Source organism: Oenanthe melanoleuca, chromosome 3 (genome assembly GCF_029582105.1).
Source record: "Oenanthe melanoleuca isolate GR-GAL-2019-014 chromosome 3, OMel1.0, whole genome shotgun sequence".
Classification (NCBI taxonomy): Eukaryota; Metazoa; Chordata; class Aves; order Passeriformes; family Muscicapidae; genus Oenanthe; species Oenanthe melanoleuca.
This window is the reverse complement of record NC_079336.1, coordinates 93,245,465-93,271,793: the sequence shown is the minus strand read 5'-3', so window position 1 is coordinate 93,271,793 and position 26,329 is coordinate 93,245,465. Positions and strand designations below refer to the sequence as shown.

The 26,329-nt window shown below is 45.0% G+C and overlaps 1 protein-coding gene across 1 annotated transcript in view; it reads left to right on the top strand.

The window, feature by feature from the left end:
* Nucleotides 1–21,943: 21,943 nt before the first annotated feature.
* ITPKB (inositol-trisphosphate 3-kinase B) overlaps nt 21,944–26,329 on the top strand; it is a 67,437-nt gene continuing 63,051 nt past the window's right edge. The window contains exons 1-2 of the mRNA XM_056486214.1: nt 21,944–22,280; nt 23,598–24,651. Of these exons, the coding sequence (XP_056342189.1) occupies nt 23,761–24,651 (891 nt within the window). The 5' untranslated portion in view covers nt 21,944–22,280; nt 23,598–23,760. The remainder of the gene's footprint in view (nt 22,281–23,597; nt 24,652–26,329) is intronic.

Here is a 26,329-nt window from a genome sequence, read left to right as displayed (position 1 = left end):
GCTGCACTCACGTTTTCCACAACTGACAATCATTTTTATGCTCTTTACTTTTACATGAAGCATAAGTATCTGACACAAAATTGAGATAATAGTAAAAATATTTATCTGTTTTAAAACTTTTAAAACTTCATTTTGCACCTTTAAAACTTTAAAACTTCAAAGCCAAAGTATTGGCACTCTGAACTGTGCTGATTTTCATGACACCTGGCAGCTGTTGGTCCAGCTGAGCCTGCCATAGATCTGTGCAGGAGGTAGAGAAATTGTTTTTAGACTCTTCTAGAGGCTAAAGGGATGGGAACTGATTTTACAATCACAGTTGCCCTTTATCATCAGCTTTAGAAGTTAACTTGCAGCATTTTGTATCTCTCAGAAGTGCTGCTCTGCTGTATGAAGGGCTCACAGGTGCCCACTCTGGACTAAAATTTAGAGACAAACAAATTCCTTGCTTCTTTCCACATTCTCACTAGATCCTCCCTTTTTGCTCTCACTCTGATGAACAAATGCAAAGAGGTGTAGGTCTTGTGCAACCTAGCAAAAAAAATTCATGTACTTCAACCTTCATGGAAGCACAAGAGCATGGGTATGTGAAACCCAGCTGTCTTTCTTAGAATGGATATCCTGCCTCCCTCCTTTGTAGCATCAGACAAAAAACCTATCTTAGCTCAGTGTTCTCCTGTAGCTTAAAGTGGGTAATAGGAAGAAATAGTAATTTTCATCTCTCCATCCATAAGTGTTACTTCCATGCAGCTTTCAGTCAGAATGCCTTTTCACATTTTTTTCCCTGCTGCATCACACGAGAAGCAGCTGACCTGAGAGCAAGTTAACAGGCTCTTTGAGCAAGGTCTTGTCTGTGTCATATGGACATCAAAAATATTTCTGCTTTTTTTTTTTCTTTTTTTCTTTTTTTCTTTTTTTTTTAAACAGATCTGTGCAGTCATTTCCTTAAAGGATCTCTCACAGATGATGCAGAGTGTGCTCATTGCCAGGGAAATCACATGCCCAGCTGCGTCACAGCTTCATGACTTGGGAGGTCAGTGTCTCTCACCAGGCTGGTGGTTGTTCTGAAGTACATGGGGACATTCTCTGGGATTGCCCTAATGTGTCCCATTTTGGTACTGAGATGTTTATGGTAGAAAATCTCTGGGAGGTTTTGGTCATAAACTGTTGCAGTTCTCCAAATATATCCAAGGAATTGTGACTGTTTTATTTCAGGAGATGTAAATAATACCCGGAAATAGGACTACTGACACAAATCCAAACAGAGATGCTCCCTTGGCTTTTGAATGGAAACAGACATGACACCATCTGTCAAAATAACATTGGAATCTCTTTTGCTTGCACAAAAGACATTAATAGGGTCAAGCCCAGCACACTGGAGTTTTGTTCTGGAATAGACAGTACTTTCCAGGAGTCTTGCTCAGTTTATTCCACTTTGTAGATCTGCAGTCCCTCAAGGAAATACTGAATACCATCATTAATGAATACCAAAGCAAACATTTTTCTCATAACTAAAGGAGATCTCATTCATGAGAGGGCCTAGCAAGCAGCCAGGGCTCATGATGGAGTGCCACCTGTGGGCAGGAGTCCTGTACTGGCATCACACTCCTCTGTGGGTTTTTAAGGTCTTCCCACATTGGTGTATCCCTGATGCCTCAGATGTAATCAGACAGCTCAGGTTTAAGCCCCAGTACTGAAGATTGTGGTATATCCTTCTGTCTAAAACAGAGCTAAGTACAGATCTAAAGTCCCCCAGGCTGTAAGCTATGGGTCTGACCCTTGAAAGCTCAACTTCATGCTAAGGGAGTACTCACAAGATGTGTTGTGGATGTTCACCCAATATAAATCCCCTATGGTCTTGCACAGACCTGAGATCACCTCGTGGTCCATTCCTTGCAGGTTTCTTTCTAAAGGATATAGAATTGAGCTAAATATGAGATTCTCTCAAAACAGACAAGGCCAAAGTGCTGGGAAGGGAAGATGAATTAAAACTGGTAAAATGTGCAGTTCACAAAGCAGTCAGTGATGTATCCAAGTCAATGGAATGCCACCAAAATCTTGCTTTTAGGCACAGGTCCTTGGCAGGCCATCAAGCAGGAGCCCCAGTGGGTGTCCAGTGCCTGCCTGGGAGCAGAGCTCCTGCTGCTGTGGTGTCCTCTGGACTACTGTCTTTCTTAGACACCTTCTCCTGCCTCCTTAGGAACAAGTTTTTTACAGTTTTGCTAAAAGATGAAGTTTCCCTTTAGGAGACAAATGCACCATTCTGACAAGCAGCATTATGCCCTTAAGGTTGTTGGTATCTCTTTGGCTTTTCAGATCTTGGGACAAATCCTTCAGGCAATCCCAGGCTCCGAGCAATCAGCAGATCTCTTCATGTAACTTGGAAAACTGTGAGTTCAAACTGCTCTGCTCTCTTTGAAGACCATGACTTTAACTGAGATGAGGTCTGTCCTGAGAAAAAGGAAAGCAAATATCTGACATCTTTTAAAAATGCACATGGAAAAGAAAAAAAAACTAAAAAGAGAATAAAAGTTCCTCATTAAGTGCCCCATAACTAGTCAGATGAAGTGTACAATTGATTTGGGGCTGTTGGTGGCCGTGGTGAGAGGGACATGAGTAAGGAATGTGAATTATACATTCGTGTTCAAATAAATCCGTCCCGATTTCCCTGGAAGGCGATTCCCCATGCACAAGCTGTCTCGCTGTGCCCGCTAGGGGACAGAGCTCTGCCGTGTACATCCCTCTCCTCGGGAGCGGGATGAGCTCCCACATCTGCAGCTCCAGCCCCGGGACTCTCTGGGATAAGCTTTTCAGGGAATTTTTAGTGTAATCAGATCCCTGCAAGATACGTTCTCTGCTCATAGAGCCCTCTATGGAGAATGCATTTGTGAAATGACTCACAGGAACGATTGATTTGAAGCCACGTTATTTTCTGGATTCCACCTTATCAGGACTCTGAGCCCAGCTTGTTTCTGCTGGCACAGTTTTATCATGGCCAGTGCTCACACTGCAAGGGCTACAATTGTAGCAGCAGTGGCAAGAAAACTGAAAATGTAGGCAAAATAATATTTTTCACTCTCCTAAGGGGCAAGGGGAAAAGTATTGTATTTTGATTTTTGTTTATTGCAGGTGCAAGGTTTAGTTGTTTTCTGTTTCTGTGCTTCGCTCGTGTACTCATGTTAAGCAGCAGTTTTCCAGAGTTCGTTGTCATAGCTCTGCAAGTTTTTCTGCATAGAAGCACTTAGAATAGTTTATCTTAGTAACTTTTAAAGTAAATTAAATGAGTTTGTTTTAAACTCCTTACCCTTCAACAGGAGTGGCAATTCCTAAAATAGCTTTTACTGGCATTTAGTTTATTTAACTTTACATTAGCAGCATTTAATCAAGCCCTAAATTAGGTTTTGAATGGACCTAGTTAAACTGGATTGAGCTAGTTTTATTCTCAATTATTCAGTAACTGAAAAGTTTATTTCATATTAAAATAAATTAAATAAGAGAGTTTATACAGGGATTTTCTACTGATCAAATAAAGCAGGTTGAAGGTAAATCTACAGTTAAATCACAGTTAAACTGTGGCTTTTAAAAACCTTGAGGCTTTTTTTTCTCCTATGAAACTGTAAGTTGAAGAAAAAAACAAAGTATTTATTTTATGTATCAAAGTCATTCAAGCATAGATCTCAAATTAAGGAAATAACAGTAACTAGTACATCCTCATCTTTTTCTTTATAACTTCCCTCCTCTTTTCCACATCTGACAAGCATCAATTGCTTAAGAAAAACTTCAGAAGTGAACTATTTTAAAATCCAGCATGATGTTGTACTTCACTGATGAATAATACTTCTCATCTGTAACTTTTTGTAAACACAGGTAAGCACACCTTTATTGCCATTCATTGCTGTATTTGATCCAAATCACCTTGGTGTTCCCATACATCTCACAGATGTTTTCATATAACAATAATACGTGTTTCCAGGGCAACAAAATTTTGCAGGTGGTGTGGCAGACACTCATCCTTGGTCCTAAACTGTCTTTGTGAAACACAGTCATGCTGCAGCTTTCACAAAGAGCCAGAGTTGATTGTTGGGGTGGGATAAACTGTATTATCTGTTCCTGTCTTTGTTTCCTAAATCCTGTGTAGAGCCTGGAGATCATTACACATAGTTGCTATTTAACAGCTCACAAAATTACATAGAATGATCAAGAAGAGAAAAATGAAAGAACATCACAGAGATCTGACATTGTCATGGTGAAGTTAGCCTGTCCAAAAGTCATTGTTCAGTAGATAGTTACAGAGGAGAGGACATTGCAAATAAATTAAAATAACAAAAATTCATTTGATTGCAAGCTACAGGTTTTCCAAAATGTCTATGGTATCTGTGGAGGTGTATTGGCTTTTTCCTAAAGCCATATGAGGAACTGGATATTTGCACAAATAGAAACAGTGTGGACCTAATACATGGAATCTGGGAAAATAGCAGAAAAGAGAATGCACTGTAGCAGAGCCAAAGTGAGCACCTGAGCAAAGGGAGGTGTGGCACCAGAATTTGGATTGGTGCTCACTGATGCAGTCTGATTTCCCTGACATTTCCAGCTGCAGAGTGGCCCTGAGAAATCTAGACCAGTGTCAAGCAGTCAGCTTGGTTTCCTCTTGGTTCAGTCAGGAGCTTTTCCATGTTTGAAATCCTTGCTAAAAGAATGCCATGACTCTGTGGACGTTGCCTGACAGTCACCAAGCAGCTCAACTCCAGCATCTGTGCTGTCACTGAAAGCAGTGTAAAACTAAGCAAGACAGAGGGTGGGTGTAGTGCTGTCAGGGCAGCTGCAATACCCCTATCCAAAAGAAAAAAATTACAGTTCTCCGTGGCATGTAGAGAAGATGCAGCTTCCTCATTTACCCTATGAAGTCAGATGAGTCTCCTCATACAAATGTCAGGAAAAATCAAATTCAAGTTCATAGATACCTCCATGTTATTTGTGGACAGCTTGTATTCCAATGTGAATACAAAAGCTGTGATAAGTAACATCCAAATCAGATATATTATATTAAAAGAAGATTCCTTCACTATATTAGAAAATGAAACATTAATTGTGGCAACTTTCTGTATGAGCTACAGTGGCATTTAAGAGACCAACATGTCCCATGTACTCATCTCAAATGCTGAATATGAGACAGCTTGGACCTTGTTTTTATATGTGCTGAGCAGACAATAGTCCACCCTTGTGCAAGTCATGAGGTTTATGAAGGTCATGAGGTTCATGAAAGCCATGGAAACAAGACTGGTTTCCTTTTAGACATGCAGAAATCAAGCCATCAAAAATTTTTAAAATGTTGCTCTTGACCTTTCCCTGCCTTGATTTTTCCATCTGCATGGGAAATTTGATAATCCCCCCCAGGGAGAAGTGCCTCAAAGGAGCCCCTCCAGGGAGGAAGGGGGTAGCAAAGTGCTATGCTGTTCAGGGAGATGAGCAGTGCCCACTGTACTGCACGCAATGCCAACACTTAGATCATTTCTCACCCACCTCTGCTTTCCTCCCTAATCTGCATTTCTGTCTCCTGTGTCTTTCTCAGAGCTTTTCACACCCCTGTTTGTTGCAACATATATACAGGAGGTTCCATAACAGCTTGAGATTCATTTACTTTTTCTGCCCAGCACAGCTATATTAGAAGCCCATTAAAACATTTCACCTCTTAAAGTAATTTCTTGTCTCAGACAGCCACTGTGACACTTCTTATAAACTCTACGCCCACTCTGCTTATTCAGGGAAGATTCCTCTTGAGTGCTGAATCAAGTCTAGCCCTCAGATCCCAAGCTGCAGTTAAAACAGCCAGTGCCACAGCAGAGGCACTTGGTAGATGATGGCAAGGAGTGCTCCTAGACCTTGAAAAGATGAACTTGTTCCTGCTGTAGAGGTTCTGTCTGAACACAGAACCTCTGTTTGACTCTAATCCCAGTGCTGAGCTAATAAGTCTAATGGTTTCTGAAGAGCTACCTTGTGCACACTAAGGGAATCGACCCTTCTGAGAGCCTTGAACCACCAGAACCAGAGTAGCTTTGCTGAAGAAAGTGGCAATTGGAAATTTGAGCAGCAAGGAAAGAAGAGCTTCTGGCTTGGGCACAGATTTAGAATACTCATAGTTCAGGCTGGCTTCCCAATTCCTGCATAGACTTACTTAAATATTCATAGAGATAAGAACCTTTCTGACACCCAACTGCACAGTAAACTCTTGGGCAGAGAGACTCCTGCATGTTATGTACTTGTGCTTTTCACTTATGTTTATGAGCTTCTGACTCATAGGCTAATTTGAATAAATTTTGAGTTGGGTAGCTGAGCCAAATAAATCAGAGTTGGACTGAAATTGGTTTGAACTGATCCATATTAGAGATATATGGTGTTGTATTTGCCTTCAAAAGAAAAACTGTAAAAAATGTTGCTCTGGTTTGTGGAACATACTTTACTCAACCCAAAATGAAATCCTTCCTTCTTATACTGAAAGAAAAAAAAAAAAAAAAAAAAAGTTGAATAATAGATTAACATTATAAAATAGCTGATGGTAGTGGCCACCTCTTCTGCAAACACAAGCAGTCATGTAGGCAGTGTAAAACCCACATCTGAAAGGATGTGACCCACATCTCTCATTTCTCACAGAAGCATCTTCTCAAAGCTTTTTTACTTCCACCAGATTTAGTCAAAAGGTGGAACTCTGTCTAATGTTGTGATCTATTTTGATCTTTTTATAAATTAAATACGTTTCTGGCATGCTGAAATAGTTCCCTTCTATGTTAACAACATAATTTTTGGTACAACCAAGCTATACTGCAAAGTTTGTGGACAGCTAATCACTCTAAACATGTGTTGAAAGAGGTCAGATGTCAGCATCTCTTATTACTGTTTGTGGTTTATTTGAACTATTCAATTGATTTCTATAAATAGGATATAATCTCCCATTGAAATCTATAAAGAGTGGAAACAGCATACAAATGATACCAGCCTCCTGTGTACCTTTATAGAAGGATTTACAGTGGTGGGAGGCTTTTTGCTGTAAAATAGTTCTCATGAAGTCTGAAACAAGCATAAGTTGACTCATATAAGAAAAATTGAATCACTAAGAATGGGTACTCAAGCATACACAGCAATAAACCCAAAACCTTCATTAGTGTCTGCAAATTGTCAAATTGACTCTAACCATCATATGAGCCGACCAATCCTCACCACCAGAGAAAGAAGAGCTAAAAAGAGAAAGAAAGGATGGCAGATGGGACAAAGAATTGATAATACAGAAACTTTTAACTCTGCTGCCTTCAAAACTAAGAGTTTTTCAGAAGACTGCAGTCCAATTTATGCCAGATGTTCTGAGAAAACACATCAAACTTTTGAATATGGATCATGGTGTGACATAAAATTCTAAACAAATGCTTGCAGGGTTGCATTGCCCATCTCATTCCAGAAAGCAATGCATCTTTCTTCGCCTTTTCCTAATATTCTTCTGTGCTTCCTTGTCCTCTTGCCATCCTAATTCAGGGTCTGTCCTGCCAGATGCTGAGCTCACCATGGTGCTCATGCTGCCAAGAGCTGAGTGCCCTTGAAGCCATTGCTCACTTGAGTTTTGTCACAAGGTCTTTGTTTTCCTTGGTTTCCAAAGTTTCCTGATGGCCAGCAATATTATATGGTGATAAACAATGGAATGAGCTGTTCTCCAGAAGGAGGGAGAGAAGGAGGAGGGAGAGAAGGAAAGAAGAAAGGAAAGAAGGAAAGATGGGGACAAAAGCAAGAAGAAGGGTTAAGGAGAACAAAGGGAGGGAAGGGGTGGGAAAGGGAATAAAGGGAATTGCTTCCTGAACAGCTTTTATTCTGGCAAATCCCAGAGTCCCTGATCCATGCCATTGTTGAACATCCAGCAGTCACTGAGCACTGGACTGTGTCATTTCCAGTGTACCATAAAAGCATATCCACTCACCACGGAGGCAGGAAGGATGATGTGTGACTCCTGTAGGACAGCTGTGCAGCTTTGCCAGCTGCAATGTTGTCATTACATCCCCAAGTAATGTAGGATGGACAGGAAAACCCCAAACCTGCTCCTTGCACTCTCCCTTACTCTGACACGAGGGGAGGAAGGAGGGTTGACTCACCAGGAAATACAGATGATGTATTTTATGGGAATGGCCTTTGCTGCTGGTGCAGCTCCTGGATTAGCCACTTGCTGCCCTTTTGCTGAGTTTTGCTGAACATACCACTAGTGCCTGGAGCCTTTGGCTTCCCTGGGCTGGGACAAAGCAGTTCATCTCTCTGGAGGCAATGCCTCAGGGTGTAGAGACTGAAGAGACAGGACAAGTCAACTGGAAAAGAGTTATTGTGTGGTGAAGTATCAGATGGAGTTGGAAACCAACCAGAGTCTGTCTGTGGAGTCATGGTGATGAGGGATAATTCTCTGCAGAAGCTGCTCCTACCACAGGCTGTATGTCTGGACTTCTCAGGCAGCCTTCCTTCAAACCTGGCTCTGGTGAGAATGCATCAGGTGCTGTTTTTTACACAGCTTACAGGTCCATGGCAGGTGATGTCATCTCTCTTGAAACAGGGGTTGTAATAGAAGAATACAAAAAAAAAAAATACAGAGAAGACTAGTTGTCATCATTTCCAAACCAAGAAAGACAAAGCCATGGTAACTAAGAATTTGATTGAAAAAAAAGATGAAGGTGGAGATTAAAAAAGGCCTCATAGGGGCACTTTAAATCTAAAGTTGAGGCTGGATAAAATGCTACAATAGAGTTCTGTTAAGTCATAATGCTCCTAGTGCTTTTGTCACTTGGGAGCAGAGAAGTGTGGAATTTTCCAAAGCATCAAAATTGATATAGAAACACAAATATTCGTTGTTTTCAGTCACTTCAATGTGGAATGAATTTGTAGGTACTAACGTGATGCTGACATCTGTCTTATCAGCATTCAGCAGATGGTACAAGAAAATATAAAAATTTTGTACAGCAAGATATGGATCAAGTACAAAAAAAGCACAATATGATGACACTATCTTTCCACTTGCTGGGCTTTAAGTAACCAGAAATAACCAAAACCTATTTTTTCAGTATTTCTGCTGCTAAGAAATACTGTGTTAAGATTTGCTGAGAATAACCTGAGAAACAATATCAGGATATTCCCTACAATCTTCATATCCTACCTTGTAAACCTGCTGCTGCTAGTGCTTGAAGTTTGTCAGATGAGGCAGATACTGGAGAATCCCTTTCCATTTTGATGAATCCATGAAGATTAGGCTGACAAATGAACATTTACATGGACTCAGTTTCAAATATTTGCAGAAATCCTCTCCTTCCCTTCTTATTTCTGAAGAATCCTTCAGCAACCACTATGCAGTTTCCAGCATCACCCCACCAAATTGACTGGAACCAATGGCTTCCAACAAATTTCCAGAGTTTTTTCAGGAAGAAGGGGGATGAAAAGCTTTGCCAAGAGCTCTGCTCAAAAATTAGCACCTATGCTCATGGTCCAGGGTTGATCTGGCAAAACTTGATCAGCTTTTTCTTCTAGTAGAGGCACAAAAGGAGCAGCAGCAGCAACTTTTCTATCACATACTGGAGTGACCGGAGAAGCTGAGACTGCCAACTCAACTGTCTTGTCTGGAACAGAAACTCCAGATGTTTCTGAGGAAGAAAGCTTTATTTTCAATCTATTTCTCTGTTTGACCAAAATCTCCAGCTGTGGCCCTTTACCTTACCAGCCAGGCTTTGTCCTGCTAGCAAAGATGCAAGATGAAGAGCAGTGGTGTCAGCTCCTGGGAGCCCAGCTGATAACTCTCAAATGCCACTGCAACACCCGTGGTCATATCACAGCATGGCCTCTGTCTTCTGCCAAAATGAAGCAGAAGAAGTTGCTAAATCACAGTGGTTGCTTTTCATTTATAAAGCTGCAGATGTTTTGAGCCAAGGGTCAGGAAGTAAATAAAGCTGTGTTTGCATTTCGTAAGTCCTGAAAGGTCAGTGGTGCATCCAATTGCCTCTGGGAGTTGGTCCTCCAGGGGGAAGAGGGAAAGTGTTAGGAGTAGCAGTGCCCCAAACTTGAACTTTTTCAGCTGGGCACCTTTCACCCATGCAGAAATGTTTGCACACTTGTTCTTGAGGTGAAGCTCCTGCTTCACCACCTGGGCAAAGAACTTTGAGCAGTAGGGCTGGGGCTGCTGCCACTGCCCCACTGCTGTGCTTGTGGGGCTGCTTCTCCTCTAGGCACGGCTTCCCCTTCTCCATGTGGCACCCTGACTGGCACCTCCTCTATTTACCTGTGGGTTCTCCAGCTAAAAGAAACAATGCTAAAAGAAAACAGAAATCTGTTTTCTATGTCTCTCCATTTCTTCTGTAGAATAACCCAGCTTGTGGTTTCATTAGGTACTTCTTCATATGCTGAGGTGATGCTCTTAACTTTAAGCTGTGTCTCAGTGGCTGCTCCATAGGATTAACTGTAAATATAAGGTTGCCTAAATACATTTTCAAACTGAAATGGACAGGAGCTACTCATTCTAGCCCTTTTCATATGCTTTATTGATATTTTATATGCTTTATTGATATTTCATATGCTTTTATTTTCCCTTCAGGAACCCAAACGGCAAAACCAATCATGCTCCACCCAGCTTTTAGATTCAACCCTCTCTGTAAGACTGCATGTCTCTCAGTAAAGGAAAAGTTTGATTCAATGCCTGTAGGAGTCAGTGATTCTCTTCCCTTCAGCATTTCAGTCCCACTCCATAAGTTTTATGAAACACTAACAGGAGTGTGAGGACAATGAATATGAGCCCAAGAATATTAATGGAATATTATGGGCAGAGCAAATAGAAGCTGGTAGTTTGGGCAGAGCAAGAAGGGTCTCCTTGAGCTGCCTGAGCTCCATGGAAGGCCTGTCCCAGATAGACACACAAAGCAAATTGTTTTCACTTTGCTGTTCACCTGCAGGGAGAGGATATGATGGAAAACAAAGGTTCTGCATGCAGGCTGAGAAACTGTGGCAGGGCCAAGCTGAGCCCAAGCAGCTGCAGATATATTACTACAAAAAGAGCTCAGGCAGTACCTGTGTCAAAGAACTCATAGGACAAGTACAAGTAACCTACCCAGTGTGTTGGCTTCATTCAAGTTCATCAACATAACCATGAGAATACAGGAATGAGGAAAAAGGCTTTAGCTATTTTTAGCTATTTACCTCTGTCCTTCTCTCTAAATACAAGAGCCAAGGCCATCAGTGCAGTCCTGAGACCCAGGGTGGTCCTGGCTTGGGCTTGTGGGCAAGAAAGCTCTTATTGCTGACTTGTGCCATGGGAAGGACTGGCCTCCTCACTGCCAAATGCTCAGAGCTCTTCCATCTGCAGTTACCTATTCATTCATCCTGTTTACATTTCATCAGCTTGTTAAAAGAAGGGCTGGTCCAGTGTGTTTACCTTAAGTGTGGATGGAAAAAATTATATCTACCCAGTGGAAACTGATTTGAATTCAGCAGATTATTTAGCACCTTGTATGTAAATGCTTGCTTTCGCTCTTTGAACAGTACAAGTGAAAATAGGAAATGTGGAAAAAGTACTTCCTCAGAAAGAGAAAGAATTTTGAACTGAATTCTGGAAGAGAGAACTTGGTAAGTTTCTGTCCCAGAGACAGACAAATTTCTAATTTAGGTGTACAGTATATCTGTAGCCTCTTCAAATCAGTAAGTATTTTTCTTTGGACATAACAGGGTAACATATGCAGACTCTAATTTTTGTTTCCAGCAACAGCTGTTAGCCTTTGGAGGATTTTTATTGGATTATGTAAGTGATAGAGAAAGAGCCAAAACTTATTTCAGGTAGGATGTAATCCACTTTATGTGAGTCTTCCCAGGGATTGATCTGGTTTACTATTCTGAAATTATTCTGATTATTTCAAATGTAAGCAAAATTAATTAGAGGCTTTCAAACCCTGCTGATATTCAGAACTGCTGAAATAATTTTGCACTTATTGATGAAAAACATCCATAATTTTAAGTGCTTAAGCATGTTAACATAAAATATTTGACTGTAATCTCCTCCTTCTGTAATGATTTGGAAGACTGAGTTCTCTAGCAGCTATTCCAGATCCATTTGCTTGCAATGCAGCTAATGTCTCAATTAAACTAAATCAACCAAAACTTATCAGCATTTTATGTTCACTAGTGTGTTACGCACACTTTGAAAATGAAAATTACTCCAAAACCACCCCATCAGGACTACCTTTCCAAAGACAGAATTTTTCACTGAGAGCAGGTTAGACCAGGTGTGGGCTTTTTAAACCAGTACTTTGTTTGAGACAGAACTTGATAAACCCCTGAAGTTTTTAGATAATTCAAGGCCCTACCTTCCCTTTTTACAACTTATTGTAAAATTCATCCCATTCACCCCAAGCTTGAGGAACAAAAAGACCCCTCTGAGAATCATTTAAGCATTAAGAGTGGGAAAGTATAGTTTTGAGGGAGAAAAAGATGAGTGTCATTAATCAGATTTTTAACAGAGAATGAAGTGCAGTGCTGACTTCAGGCATTATCTATCTCTGGCAAACCTGGTAGATGACATCCCTTAACAACTGCCAGGCAAATTTCATCAACAGAAAATTTTCCTGCACTCTTCCTGCAAGGATCTCATCATTTTCCTGGATATCTGAAAGCTGAGACACATTTTATTTCCTTGTTAATGCAATTGAAATATGTTTTCATATTGACAGATTGCATCTGAGGGACTCCAAGCTCCTTCCATCCATCCTCCATTTGAAATGAAAACCTATTTGTTCAATTATCTTAGGACATGGTAGCTGCCTCAGCACTATTTTCCTTCTAAAGAAAAAAAAATGAACCCTTGTTTTGCCAGAGCTATAAAGACTCCCCTGGTCCTTCCAGTATATTTTTCTTGGATGCACTGCAATTGTAGGTGCTACTAAGTGTCTTACCATAGAAGTCAAGTTTTCCATCAGAGAGCAAACAAGTTGGGAATATGGGAAAACTGAGGCAAGGAGTGTTAAATTTCTGTGGAGAGACTCAGCTGGCCACCAGCCAGCAAAGCCATCACTGCAGCTGTTTAGTTAAAAAACAAACAAAACAAAACAAAACAAAACAAAACAAAACAAAACAAAACAAGGGAGAAATGTAATATTTGTTGACAATCTAATGTCAAAAGCCATGGTATCACCTGCCCCAGCTGCTGATTAATCTTGTGAAAGAAATTGGTTGGACATGAAAGAGTGTGAATCTAACTACTGGGACATTACTGTGAATCCAACTACTGGGGAATTACTACAGGTTTCTCCACGAGGAGAACTGTCCATGAGCTTGATGGGTTGGAGGTAAGAAAATGGCATGGAGGGAACATTAAAAAATTGAAAGTTTAGAAGTTTCAGTGAGGATGAGCACAGAAAGAGCTGTTGATGTGTGTCTCAAGAATTTCAGGGAGGCTTCCTAGGGCACTTACCACTTCCAGTAACATGGGCATTTTGTCTTTCATTCTACTTAGCTCAGCTTTCAGAAGTGTTCCTAAGAGTTCATAGAACTTGTGCATACTTGTCACTTTCCATTCAGGTTGATTTCCCTGGGAGAGGATGGGAATGTGACAGTGCAGGGCTTTCAGGTTAGGAGCTGGGAAGTGTAGGAGACCATGTAAAAATTTCTGTGGGTGAGATCATTGTTTAGGCAGTAAATCTGATGGCTGGCCTTTTGTTAGTTGTTAGAGTCCATCTTCTCCTCTCTGGTTGTCTCAAGTATGCAAAGGAAAGCTTCTGCCAGTGTCCCTCCAGCAACTATAATGGAATGACATCCAGGGGAGAGCTAGGCCCAGCTTGTTGAGCAGGGCAGTGATGATGAACCCCATTCTCTGGTTCATCACTGATGCACCACTTTCTAGATTGCTAAGGCAGCCTCCAGCTGTTGTTCTTGGAGGTTTCAAGTCTGAGTACACTCATGTGATGTTTCCTCCAAAACCAGGGCCCTGCCTTACTCAACAGTCTCACATAGGATCTGTTCCTGTAAATAATCCAAATTTCCATTTGTCTAACTTCAAAGTCTGTTCCATCCACTGCAATAAATCTCAGCCTGCTCCATTTTCCTCTTCATCTCTCTTTGAAACAATTGAAATGGTAGATCATTGCCTGATGACCACTGTTGCTGGTGACGCAAATGGCACCTCACTGGATCCTGTAAGTCTTGTTCAGCCCCATCCATCATCTTAACAGGGAAGAAGAGATGTTAGGCAAACTGTCTCTTAATGAAAGATAGGGCTGTGAAAAAGGAAAATATTTCATTGTTTCAACATTTTGTTCCTTTTAGGAAATGCCACATATGTAAAACAGAAAGAAACAAAGTAGTTGGGGTTTTTTTGTTGCTTTTTTGTTTGTTTGTTTTAACATAAAACACTTACAATCCAGTCCAAAAATGATCTTGAGAAGAGTTAAAGAAACTTGCTTGTTTAGCTAAGGAATGAAGTGAGTGTCTCTGCCAAATGATGGGTGTTTCCAGGATACTGTGTCTCCTACCAGAAAGGGTTATTCCAAGGCATTTCTCTGGCAGCTTTCATTAATCTCCCTCTCTCTGAGCCAGAAGACAGGAAGATGTCAGACATCTGTGCTCTTGCACTGTTCCCATTTTCCTATTCAGGACAAGGCTGTCCTCAGCCAGTGGGAGAGAACATAAAGGAACTGGCAAAGCTCAAACATTTTGTCAAAGGGAGACACATTTGTAAAGTTTAATCCTAATGCTCTGTCCGGGTGCTCTCTTCCCACTCCTCATAAAACAGCCGTGAAGAAAAACAGTTTCAGTCTGTTCCCAGTGGAGAGAAGAGCACGACAGCTGCCAGCTTTCCCAGTGCCTCCAGCTGGGGGTGCAGGCTGTGTCCCTAAAGGGTGAAGAGACATCAAAGAAGCCACTATCTCTGTGGGCAAAGCTGGCACTGGAGCCAGCAGAGCCTCACCAGCTCTCCTGGTTCTCCCATTTCTGCTCTTTCTGTCCAGGCAGGGTGTCTCTGTCCCACTTGCCAGCCAAGTCCTGCTCTTCTCCCACAGCAGAAGCCCATGGCAGAGTGGCCAGAGTGTGGGTGCAGGCCCAGCTGGAGGGAGCTGTGGGAGATCCCCAGCAGGGAGGAGCTGAGCATCTCTGCCATGCCCCTCTGCAGCTCCATCTCCTGCCTGCTCTGCCTGGCTCAGGCCAGCCTGAAGTCCTGCCTAATCCATGGAATGCTGCTGCCAAGGATTGTGGCAACAATCTGGTTCAGACATCAGGGGCTACAGGCCCTGCAGGTGTGTCCAGAAAGGAGGAAAGTAAAGGATGGAAAAGGAGTGAAGAACAAGTGGGAAGTAAACATATTTCTGCTGAGAACCTGCAGGGCCCACGTCTCTTGTCTTCTCTGCTTGCTTTTGCATTACATTAAGTTACTTAAGCAAATACATGAATTCTCCTGGGAAGAAAAGAGCAGCCAGCTGGAACTCTGTGGTATCAGTCCCCATCCAGCAGGAAGTGGGGAGAAAATACATAACATTTAGGAGCCATTAAAGCTAGCTCATCAGCCCCCATTCAGCAAGATAGGAAATGGATGGTTAATATCTCCTCTCTGGGCCAGTTCTTCATCTTCCCCAGCTGTAGCATGTCTTGTGTGTCCTAACTTCAAGCAGCCAAACCATGAAATACCTTTTACCTTTTGTAAAGGAAAAGAAGGATTTGGAACCCCTCCCTTGGAGCACAGAGTGTAGAATGGCAAACTTCATGATGGTGTGAAGGAGCATCCCAGCTCTTGACATCTGTCTTCTTACTCAGGCATCTAAACATGGGTTTAAATTCTTCAGTTTAGTTACATAGATATTATATATTATATATATTAGGTATTAGAGAGCTCATGGCAGTGGAGTGGGAAATGCTAATGACTTGAAACTCTGCAGTGGTGACTTAAAAATCTTAGAGAAGTGCCCTCTCAGCAATAAATAACTCTGCTGATCCAGGAGCAGCATGGAAATACCTGAGGGAGGAGGAAAGGCAGCACAAGAGGGAGGCTTGTCCTGCACATACCAGCCAGAGGAGGTGGGAGCACAGCAAAGGGGACTGTGCTGCATTGCTCAATTTGCTGCTCAAATCCAGGTCTGGGGAGGCAGCCCAGGGAGCAGTTCACAGCTCCAGGAGTGGATGTCTCCAGAGTGCTCACAGAGTGGCTATCTCCAGCACTGGAGCAAGGGGCAGCAGGGAGATAAGGCTCTGACTAGTGTCAGCTGCAGCTGGAGAAGCTGATCTTGGTGCTATTAAAGTGCCCCTTTATTTATGTGTATGGAGGTATGTATAGAAACTAGTGACAGAAAATATCCTAGGTGGACATGTATGCTGTCCTTTCCATCAGGGCTTTACTTACCTATATAGCTGTTCAGAGGAAAAGCATGATCCAGCATGCAGATCTCATCTTTCTGGGAAAGATGCTCTCATTTAAAGCAATTTTATGTGCAAGGACTGGTGTTTTCCAGTGACTGCTATAACACAGCTGCTTTTCAGGGTCAGGGTCTGCTGACCTTTGTGATTTGTTGCATAGCAATGAACAGTGCTGCATACAGAAAACAGCACACAAAATACTCTGCTGTCTGACAACATCATTTAGGAATATTTTCATAACTCTGTTGCTTTAGATATATAAAGTTATGAAGAATCGACCTAGACCTGCTAGTTTATTTAACTGTGCTGCACTGGTTCAAAGTTCACCTTTTTTCCTTTCAAAGGCATATGAACAAAGATAAACATCTGTCCATCATAGCAATATTATGGTAAATCCTTAAAGTAATTATACTGTAAGCAAAAATAGATTCCTAGAGAAAACTAAAATGCTTTGTTTTAAATTAAATGGCTACAGCTCAGTATGAACTTTAAAATAATTAATCATGTCTTCTTCAGTGCCCTCTCTCTCTCAGTTCTTCAAAACACAGATATCACTCATTGCAGAGTGGAAACTTGGACAGCATTTCTTGTGACTCCATGCTCATCTCATCCCTAAAAGGTGCAGTGGAATCTCGCAGCCCCTTCATATACTACTGATTCCAAAAAAGCCTGTGTGACACACACTGCTCACTTGGAAAACAGTTTCTCTTTATTCCTGCTGTGATCGTAGCTATCTCAAATAAATGCAAAGCTGCTCAATTATGGCTGTGTGGTCACAGTTTAGTGGAATAACTAGTGGAATAACTGTGGCCCATGAATAGGAAAAACTTCTTCAGATAACAAAGCAGTATTTGAGTTCTAATTGTTTTATTCTCTCAGCAACAGACCTGGGTACAACTTTTAGTAGCCTCAAGCCCCAATGGGGAAGGATTCCCCTTTATGGTTTTCATATTATTGAAAGTCAGTAAAACTCGACAATGCTTATTTGATCTGCTTCTACTGCCTGTAGTTTGGTCTGTGCAAAAAGAAAAAAAAAAAAAAAAAAAGGAAACATTTGTGCTGAATCATGGGGTAGTCCCCAAACATGCATATGTTTATATTCCTATTATCTGCAAATAGCAACTGTGAGCCAAAGTGCCTATGTAAAGCCCTGCTGCAGCACAGAGCACCACAGCTGTGGCACACACCAACTGCAAAGCTGGGCTCTTCCCTGGAATCTATTAAAAACAGGAAGGGTGGCACTGAAACTGCTGCCAATACCCAGACATAAAACCAGGCTTTCACATCTGGAAAGGTACCACAGCCATATATGCATTGCATGAAGAGGAAATGTCATATCCTGTGCTTGTTCAAGGATTCCTAAATATTCTTGCCTATACTGTGTGTACATAACTCCTTGTTAGAGTAATGCACTATGCATAATATTTTCCATACATACATCTCAATCTCTTGAGCTCTGTAACAGTTCTCCAAAGTCCAGCTGCAAATTCTGAAGCCTGTGAGGCAAACTGATGTTCTTAGCTCAGTGTTAATCTCTGCATATGTGTTCTGGGCATGGATGTATGGGATGTATTATCCCTTCCTTCAAGGCCCCCAGGTGTGTATTAGCCTTCAGGCAGGTCACAGACACAGAGTCCCCAGAAGACACAGGATGTCTCAGCCCATCCTGCCTGTTCTGCAGGGCAATCACCTCATTGCTCAGGCCCCACAGCACAGCAGGGGCAGAGCCCAGAACGGATCACTGAGATCTTTGGCTGCCTTTCCTGGCTGTGCTTGTCTGGCTGTAGGTCTTGGTGCAGCACAGGGCGAGGTTCAGCCAGGAATGCGTGGAGGAGGCTCCCAGGGAACAAAACTGGTTCCTTTGTGCTCTGGGAGGACGTGCAAGCTCAGGCAGATGTAGGTGCAGCACACAGACTGCCCTAAATCACAATGACTTGCTACAGGTGTCTGCAGAGCCCTGTGTTCTTGTTCCCTGAACAGGAGCTGGCACAGAGAATATTAACCAGTCAGTCCTTAATTCTGCCATTATGTGTGTTCTTATGGGATAGCAGGAAGGGAGAAAATGACTGGATAACCCAGCTCAGAGGTCACTGAGAGCTGGGAAAACCAGTTTCTTTCTGACCTGCTTTACCACTGAAGAAAGGCAAAAAGGCCTGTTCAAGATAAGCATCCAGAGGCCTTTTCTCAGGCTTCTGTTTCCTCTGCCAACATGGACAGGGCAGATGTGTGCCATGCTTGTGACAGCCACCTGCCTGAACAGGGACAATTCTCAGCACATAATTCAGTGTCATGTTTTCACTCATGTCTTCTGTGGCTCTTTTTCTTGTAAAATATGAGCCAGATTGATTCTCTGTCATGCTGGCATGAACACAAAGTCAAACTGTTCATGGTAATATTACTCTGCATTTATCCATTAATTCCTGTATTTTGCATAAGTCTAAGGTTCACCTCACTGGTGAGGAATGCTGTCAGATACTGACTTCCACTACAAGGGTGCTGATAGTCCTTCTGATGCTGGATGGGATGAACAGTGACAGTTTAGACAAGTCCTCTTTGAAACACAGGGAAGGCTGTCATGCCCAACCAGCCCAAAACATGACAGGAAGCAATAATTTTAAAAATGAATCCTATAATAAAGGAAGAATGGAAGGAGGAGGGTACTTAAGGACTGTAGTAATTTTTTTATTAAATTATTATGATTTTTTTCTGTTTTGTCTTTACACCTGGATTGATGCTAAGTAGATTGTGGTCCATTCTGTCCTATTCTAGCTTTATAATACAGCCTACACCATATTAATTGTGTGTCTTCAAGGACTCAAGTGATTACAATGACCAGTATCTACCATGTAAGTACTCTGCCCCTGCTGCTCATGGGGCACAGTGAGCACATTTGGGACAACTGTTTTTCCATGAAACATGATAATTAACATGTCTCCCTTCAAGTACACAGAGGTGCTGGGAGGCTATTAACTTTGACAGCTGTGGTATTTCTTTCCCTAAACACCTCTAGCCAGTGTGTCGGTGGGAGATGTCACATGGTTAGGACAGCTCCATGCCCTTCTCTAAGTGTCTGTCTTCCCTTTATTTCAGACTAAATACATTCTGCAGTGGATATGTGCCCTTCCTAAGTGGAAGATCCTGTTCATTTTAATGGCTCCACTCCCTTGAATAAGGACAAGACAAAAGTTGGCTGGATCACCTGTTTGCCCTAACCTAGCCTGTTTCAGTATCCTTAAGCACTGTAATGGTTTTCTTTGGAAGCAGGAAGTATAAATTTAAATGAAGAACATAGCTTAAGGAGAAGCAAGATCTTTTAACACCCAACTCCAGAGTTTTACTTGAAGAATGTACACTGAGAGAGTCCAAGTGGAACAATCTCTTTGTTCTCTTTGTACAGCACCTAAGGCAACACTGCCATAGCCACAGAGAAGGCTGCTCAGCAACAACAAGTAACTACAGCAGTATTAGTGCCCAGGGTCTGTGTCTGTGAAAGCAAATTTTCTCTTTTCTTGCTTCCATCCTTGTCCCTGGATCGGACTAGCAACCTGTATCCTTTGTGTTTTCCATTTAGACTAACCTCAGACACTTGGTTTCCACTTGATTGGAAACAAGTGTGCTGAAAACTGTCTGCTCTTTCTTCTCTACACAGTGTGGACTGCTGCCTGGCTCCAGTCTGGAAACAATTATTTCCCTCATGTACCTACTGGTGCTGAACAGTCAAAGACTTATCCCTAGACTTTCTTTTTCTCTTTGCACTTTTATTAGCCCCTTCCTTTATAAATAGAACTTGTCATTGTATATAATGCCCACAGAACAGCTCTAGCTCTGTTACTTGACAAAATTGCTGCCACATTTTAAGGCCAGGTCTCCCTTGTGAGGGACTTTTGTATCTGTAAATGTGCCATAGTGAATTCACCACTCTCTTGTCCTGTTCTGATAGGATGAATTTTTGATGGTGTTTGAATTTGTGGGACTTTAAGAAAGAGTGGGATTTTAAGCACACATTGTGGTTTCAGTGGTATAAATATTCTTCAACAGCCCCAAAGAATGGTCAAAACATCTACACACAGATGTGCAGTAATGCTTCCAAGTATTTGCAGATGCTACCAGCATAGCATAGTGCAGCTGTTTAAAAAAAGAACATACCTGTTTATCTGCCTGTATTCCTGGATTTATTCTTTGTTTTAAGTGTTCCTACTTTTTGACATGTGTATGCAGACACGAGGGAACGTGAGCAACAGATGACCAGAACCTGCAGATATTTGCACACAGGGGTAAGCTTATGTCATGAATAGTGCCATTATACTGAGCAGGGCCACTTTTCTCAGAGAGATTGATCTCATACTTTATGTCATGAAGGCTAGTTCCCAACTAAGCACAGACTGTGAGGAAATGAATTGGAGTGGAAAGAGTCTATAAATTTCTTTTCCTGCACTGAATTCAAAATAGCGTTTAGCTTACTGGAAAAACAAACATAAGCTCATTTTGGGTGTCTCTGTCTGCCTGCCTGTGGGATTGGCAGTCCACACCTTCTGCCAATTCAGAGACCTCTCTGCCCCCATTTATGCTCTAGAGGTTATGTCTTAATTACAGAAAAGCTGATCTGCTGTGACATCAATTTCCCTCTCTAGGGGAAATTCCTAGCTGTGAAATCCTAGCACAGGCAAATTGCTGTTCTTTTTTTGGTTGTTGTTGTTTTCTTTTTTCTTTTTTCCTTTGGCCAGTCCAGACCAATCCCAAAACTGCCATCGGGGTTTGACCTTGACTACTGCTTTGACAGTGAATCGGAGAGCCTGCTCTCCTAAAGTGCTGACGTACAGACAACTATTTCCAATGAGTTATCTTGATACAGAACTCAGGCTGTACCACAGCCAAGAGCCTGCTTCTCCTGCCAAGCAGGACCCAAGCCTGGGGGCTGCAGGAGCTGAGAAAGTGCTGTGTCTCATTGAATCAAAAACGATGGACAGTGTCCTGAACCAGTTAGCTGCAGAGCAACATGAGAGCAAGTCAAAGTGCCATCGACCCTCTAGGGAAACGTGGGGGGCATCCTACCTCCCTTGGGATGTGCTCACCCAAAGCCACGCAAGCTTTGCGCCAGCCTTGGGCTCGTGTGAATGACCAACACGCGGAGAAGCAGCAGGACTGAGCCGTGGTGCCTGGGGAAGGGGATGCCGGGGGAAAAGGCTGGGTTGGCCGGTCGTGGCGAGCGGGTGCCCGCTGTGCCGCGGGGAGCCCGGGAGCGGCCGGGATGCGGAGGCCAGCCGGGGATGCCCCCTGGGCGGGCGGTGCCGCTGTGACCGGGGGCTCTGCCGGGCCCCGCAGGTGGAAAATGCCTCGTGTGTCTCGAACCCACAGCCCAGCCACCAAAACACGGCGACCGTGGCGCGCTTTTTTTGTTTGGTGTTTTTTTTTTTTTTGTTTTGTTTTTTTTTCTTAGTTAACAATGGAAACTTTTTTTTTTTTTTCAGTATTTCCCTCCAGCCTGAGCCGAGCGAGAAAAAAAAAAAAAAAAACTTGTTCCGCTGAGTTCAACCCCAGACAGGCTCACAACTTCCTTCCTGCTCTCCTACCCCCTCCCTCCGCTCTCCTCCTCCTCCTCCTCCTCGCCGCTTCTCTCCCTCTCCTTCTCCTCCTCCTGCTGCTGCTCTTTCCGCCTTTCCAGCCGCACCGGGAGCCGCGGAGCTGCGCGGAGCCGCCGAGGCGCGGAGGGGCAGAGCCCGGCGCGGCCGGCCCGCCCCGGGGCGAGGAGCGGCGCTCGGAGCCGCGCAGGGAGCGGGAGGAGCGGGAGCCCCGGCAGCCCCGGCAGCCCCGAGCGATGGTTTCGGCAGCGCCCCGCGTCCGCCGGCGGGCGCTGCCGGGCGGCGCGCACTGAGGGCGGGCGCGGACCCCGACCCCAGGTAAGCGGCGGCGCGGGGGCGGTGCGGGGCCAGCCGGGCCCCGCGGGGAGCAAGGGGCGAGCTGGGGGCGGGCAGGAGGGCAGGGTGCTGCCCCGGGGCCGAGCGGGCTGTCCCACACCCAAAGTCTGGCCGAGCACCTTGTGCCCATGTTCGCTTTCGTACCCGAGCCGGAGTGCTGGTAGCGTTGCTGTGCCGGAGATTCCTGCAAAGAGTGGCTGCCTGGGCTCTGTTGAGCCTCGCATTGCCTCCAGGCAGTGCCTGGAGCGATGGGAAGCCTTTTGGTCGCACCGTCAGTTGGGAATGCGCTTAGGCTCGCGGGCATTTACCTGCCGGGAGCCTCTCAGGGATACCGCTGATAGCATCACACACGAGCGCTTCTAGAGGCATGTACACCCACAGCCGGAGTTAGCGCACTGTGTGTAAACAAGTTTTGTGCTGTCATGTGGGCAGAGTGTTTGTGCAGATCTCAGGGCTTCCCATGCCCCGGCACGGGATGGGGACTGCAGCTCCAGTACCCATGGAGCAAGCAGAAGACGATGGAAGGCACACTGAAGCGCACAGAGAGCCGGCTATGAAAGCAGAGCCTCTCTCAGTGCATACACAATCACACACTCGCCAGAACAAACAGCGCTGCACATCTCTGCCTGTGGGGTCCGGGCTGTGACTTGGAGGCAGTTGCAGCGTTCAGTGTCCCGGGCAGCAGATGTGCACAGGGGAGGCACATTTAGGCAGGGCATTCATGAAGATGTGCAAAGCCCTGTTGTTGCACATGGTAGGTTAGGAGACTAACTTGAGACGTGGCCTTGTATCATACAAAACTGTGCAAGCAGGGAGTCTTCCTGTGTGTCATACAAGAGAAATCCATTCCTGACACTTGGTCTTGCTATAGGTGACAGACTCGAGTGTGACAAATGTAAGTAGTTTGGAGTTTTTTATCTTCCTTTAGAAAATGTTAGGTTTTGGGGCAAGCACTTGAAAGCTGCCAGCTTTCAGTTCACATCAGTTGCCCGTAATTCTCTTATTCTGTTGTGGGAATGGCTGCTGGCTGTATGTCCTCTCAGTCACTGCTGCAAGCTGTATCGACAGGCAACTTGGGGAAGGGGCAGGGAAGAGGGGAAACAGCCCCAAACCTGACTTCCCCTTCACTCAGATCCTTCTGATGACCAGGCTGGCCCGTGTCCCCAGGGGTGCCACGCTGGGGAGGCATGCAGGTGGGAGGGGCACACAGGAAGGGAAGAGTCTGGCACGCTGTGTGCCCAGCTGGATGGCGAGCTAAGGGAGGGCGCAGAACTACTCTCACTGCTTCTCTCTCCTCAGCTCTCCCGTTTTATGGAGCTGCGGGCTAGGGCCAGCCCAGCTCCCCTTTTTCCTGCTGGCGATGCTGCTGATCTCGTCGTGGAGAGACCCCGGGCAGCCCCGCAGAGCCTGAGCGCCGAGGCGGCAGTGGCGACGGCCCCCCTGTGCTCCCCGGCTGACTACTATGGCCGTGTACTGCTATGCGCTCAATAGCTTGGTGATGATGAATAGCAACAGCGAGGTGACAAGCGGCGGGAGCAAGACGCCGCCTCCTCCCGGACAAGTGCTGCCCAAGGGTCCGGAGACGCCTGGCAGCTGCCGCCCGCTGCCCGCCTTCAGCCCGGCCCCGGTGCCGCCCCGCTCCCCGCGCTGCGGCCCCGCGTTCCTCTTCCCAGCGCCCGAGGAGCCCCCAGGGCAGCCGGTCAGCCGGGGCGAGGAGGGACAGCCAGCACCGCCGCCCATGGCACGGCAGCTCCAGCGGGAGCTGCACAACGTGCAGGTGAACCAGAAAGTGGGGCTCTTCGAGGCGCACATCCAGGCGCACGGCTCTGCCGCCCAGCCGCCCCGCAGCCCCCGGCTGGCCCGGGCCTGTCCGGCCAGCCCCACGGCACCGCGGCCGGGACCTGGGGCTGCACCCCGGCCGCCAGCCCGCAGGGAGAGCGAGGGCCCCGATGCTGGAGGGGTGCAGGTGTGTCCGAGCGCTGCAGAGCCCCCCAGGAGGCCGGTGGCCATGGTGGAGCTGGCAGAGAGCAGCAGCCCGCTGGAGCAGTCAGGACCTGCTCCGCGGCAAGAGGAGGTGGTGGTGGCCAGCACAGGACTGAAGGGCCAGCGCCCGGCCATCGGTGGGAGCATCCCTGCCGTCATTGTCACAGACCTGGGGGGCCCGGAGGAGGAGGCAGGCGCCGTGCCTCCTGGCAGCCTGCCCGTCCGGAAGCTCTCCTCATCCTCAGCGTCTTCCACCGGCTTCTCCTCGTCCTGGGAGGAGTCCGAGGAGGACATCTCCAGTGACCCCGAGCGCACCCTGGACCAGACCCCTGCCTTCCTGCAGACCCTGGACCAGCAGAAGCCCCGAGTGGTGAGTCTGGCAGCAGCCTTGGGGAGGTGGGGTGAAGGGTGGCAGAGTCCCACTGCAGCAGGGGGCAGAGGTCTGCTGCAGCAGAATTCTGCTGAGAAACTTTACATTTGCTCAGTGGTGCTTGCTTTGCCTCACATGAAAACCTGGAAGACTTGGAAGACAGACTTAGAAGAGGGGTTCCTAGTTGGAAAATCCTTGCATGAGAGAGTAGTGGTACCTGTTTCATTGTACACATTCCTTGCAGAGTTTCCCTGGTGCTGCAAAGCTGCCTGCAAGCATGCTTAAAATACATCCATGGACTGCAGCCTTCTGCTGACATGTGGTTATGAGCTTCAGTTTTTCCTCAGCACTGCTTCCCTGGGTGCTGCAGGTTTCCCATGGTTTACATGAGCCTGAGGGAGAATTTATTTCCTCCCTGGAGCTGAAACTGTGTGGGCCAACTGTCTGTTCAGGTTTACAGTGATGCCCATCACCACAATGTCTCTGTGTCTTTCAAACAGAAGCAAAATGCTCTGGAATTTCTGGTAATTCCCCTTTTGGAAAAAACTTCTTGCTTGTGGGCTATCTTATATTTTAGGCAAGCATATTTTTATTAGGTATTTATATTAAGTACATTTGTTTCAGGATCTTTGTTGTGGAGCTGGTTGTGAGGCTTTAGGCGAGAGAAATCATCAGTGTTGCATTACCCTTAGAGAAGAAAGGTCTCCTCAGAGAGGAGAGCTCTGAGGCTTTCTCCAAAGGCATGAGACAGTCATGGGATTTGTTGTGTCACTAGGGGAGTTCATTGCATGTCTGAGTGCATCACACAGAGCATGCTTTGCTCTGAGCTGTCACACCAGTTTTCCAGAGGGCTTTGAACCACTTTAACCCAGTGCAGGGCACCCATCACAGGGTTCTCCAACCAGCACATGGTCGTCTCTGCTATCATCCAGCTCTGAGAAATTACATTGATTTGAGCCCAGCACTGGAGCCTCCCACTGACAAACCTTGAAACGTGCAGGACAATCCAGTGGCTCCTTAGTTTACAGAGTTTAATAAAAGCCCATCGACTTTCATTTATGTGTTTCACTGTGTTAACTTCCTGTAGATACATGGTAGTGAAACTCCTGCAAAGCTCAATGACACAAGGAAAACTAGTGCAGGGAAACATCTAAGAGAGGGCATCAAACTTGAAAGAGCTAGGACTGTGGTTTGTAAAACACTCAGCAGCCTGAAATAAGTATCTTTTCTTTTGTACACCTTTTGTCCTCTTCCAAGAACCCAGTCTTGGTTCTGCTCAGGATGGAGCAGCAGCTGAGTAAAAGCAGTTAATGAAGTTATGAGTCTGTAGTTCATCGTATTTGTAGACAGTTTTGTGCTTTGGGGCTCTCAAGCTGATGAATCAGCTTGTTCCCTTTGGGAGCTGCTACAATCCCTCTGCTGATTAAATTCTGCTGGTTTTATGTGCATGAGCTGTAGTAATCCCTGCTCCATTCTCTCTGCTAATGACTGTTCCTAGTGCCAGATCCCACTGATTTGCTGCCGAAAACAGTTCATTGATGGGTAAAAGTATGCCTGATGCTCCTGTGGAAAGCTTCCTGGAGCCTCAGGCTGACTGCACAACCTCCTGTGGCCTCCAATGAGCTGAGCCAGGCCGGTGGCTCAACAGTGAGCAGTGTATTTTAGCAATACAAATCAG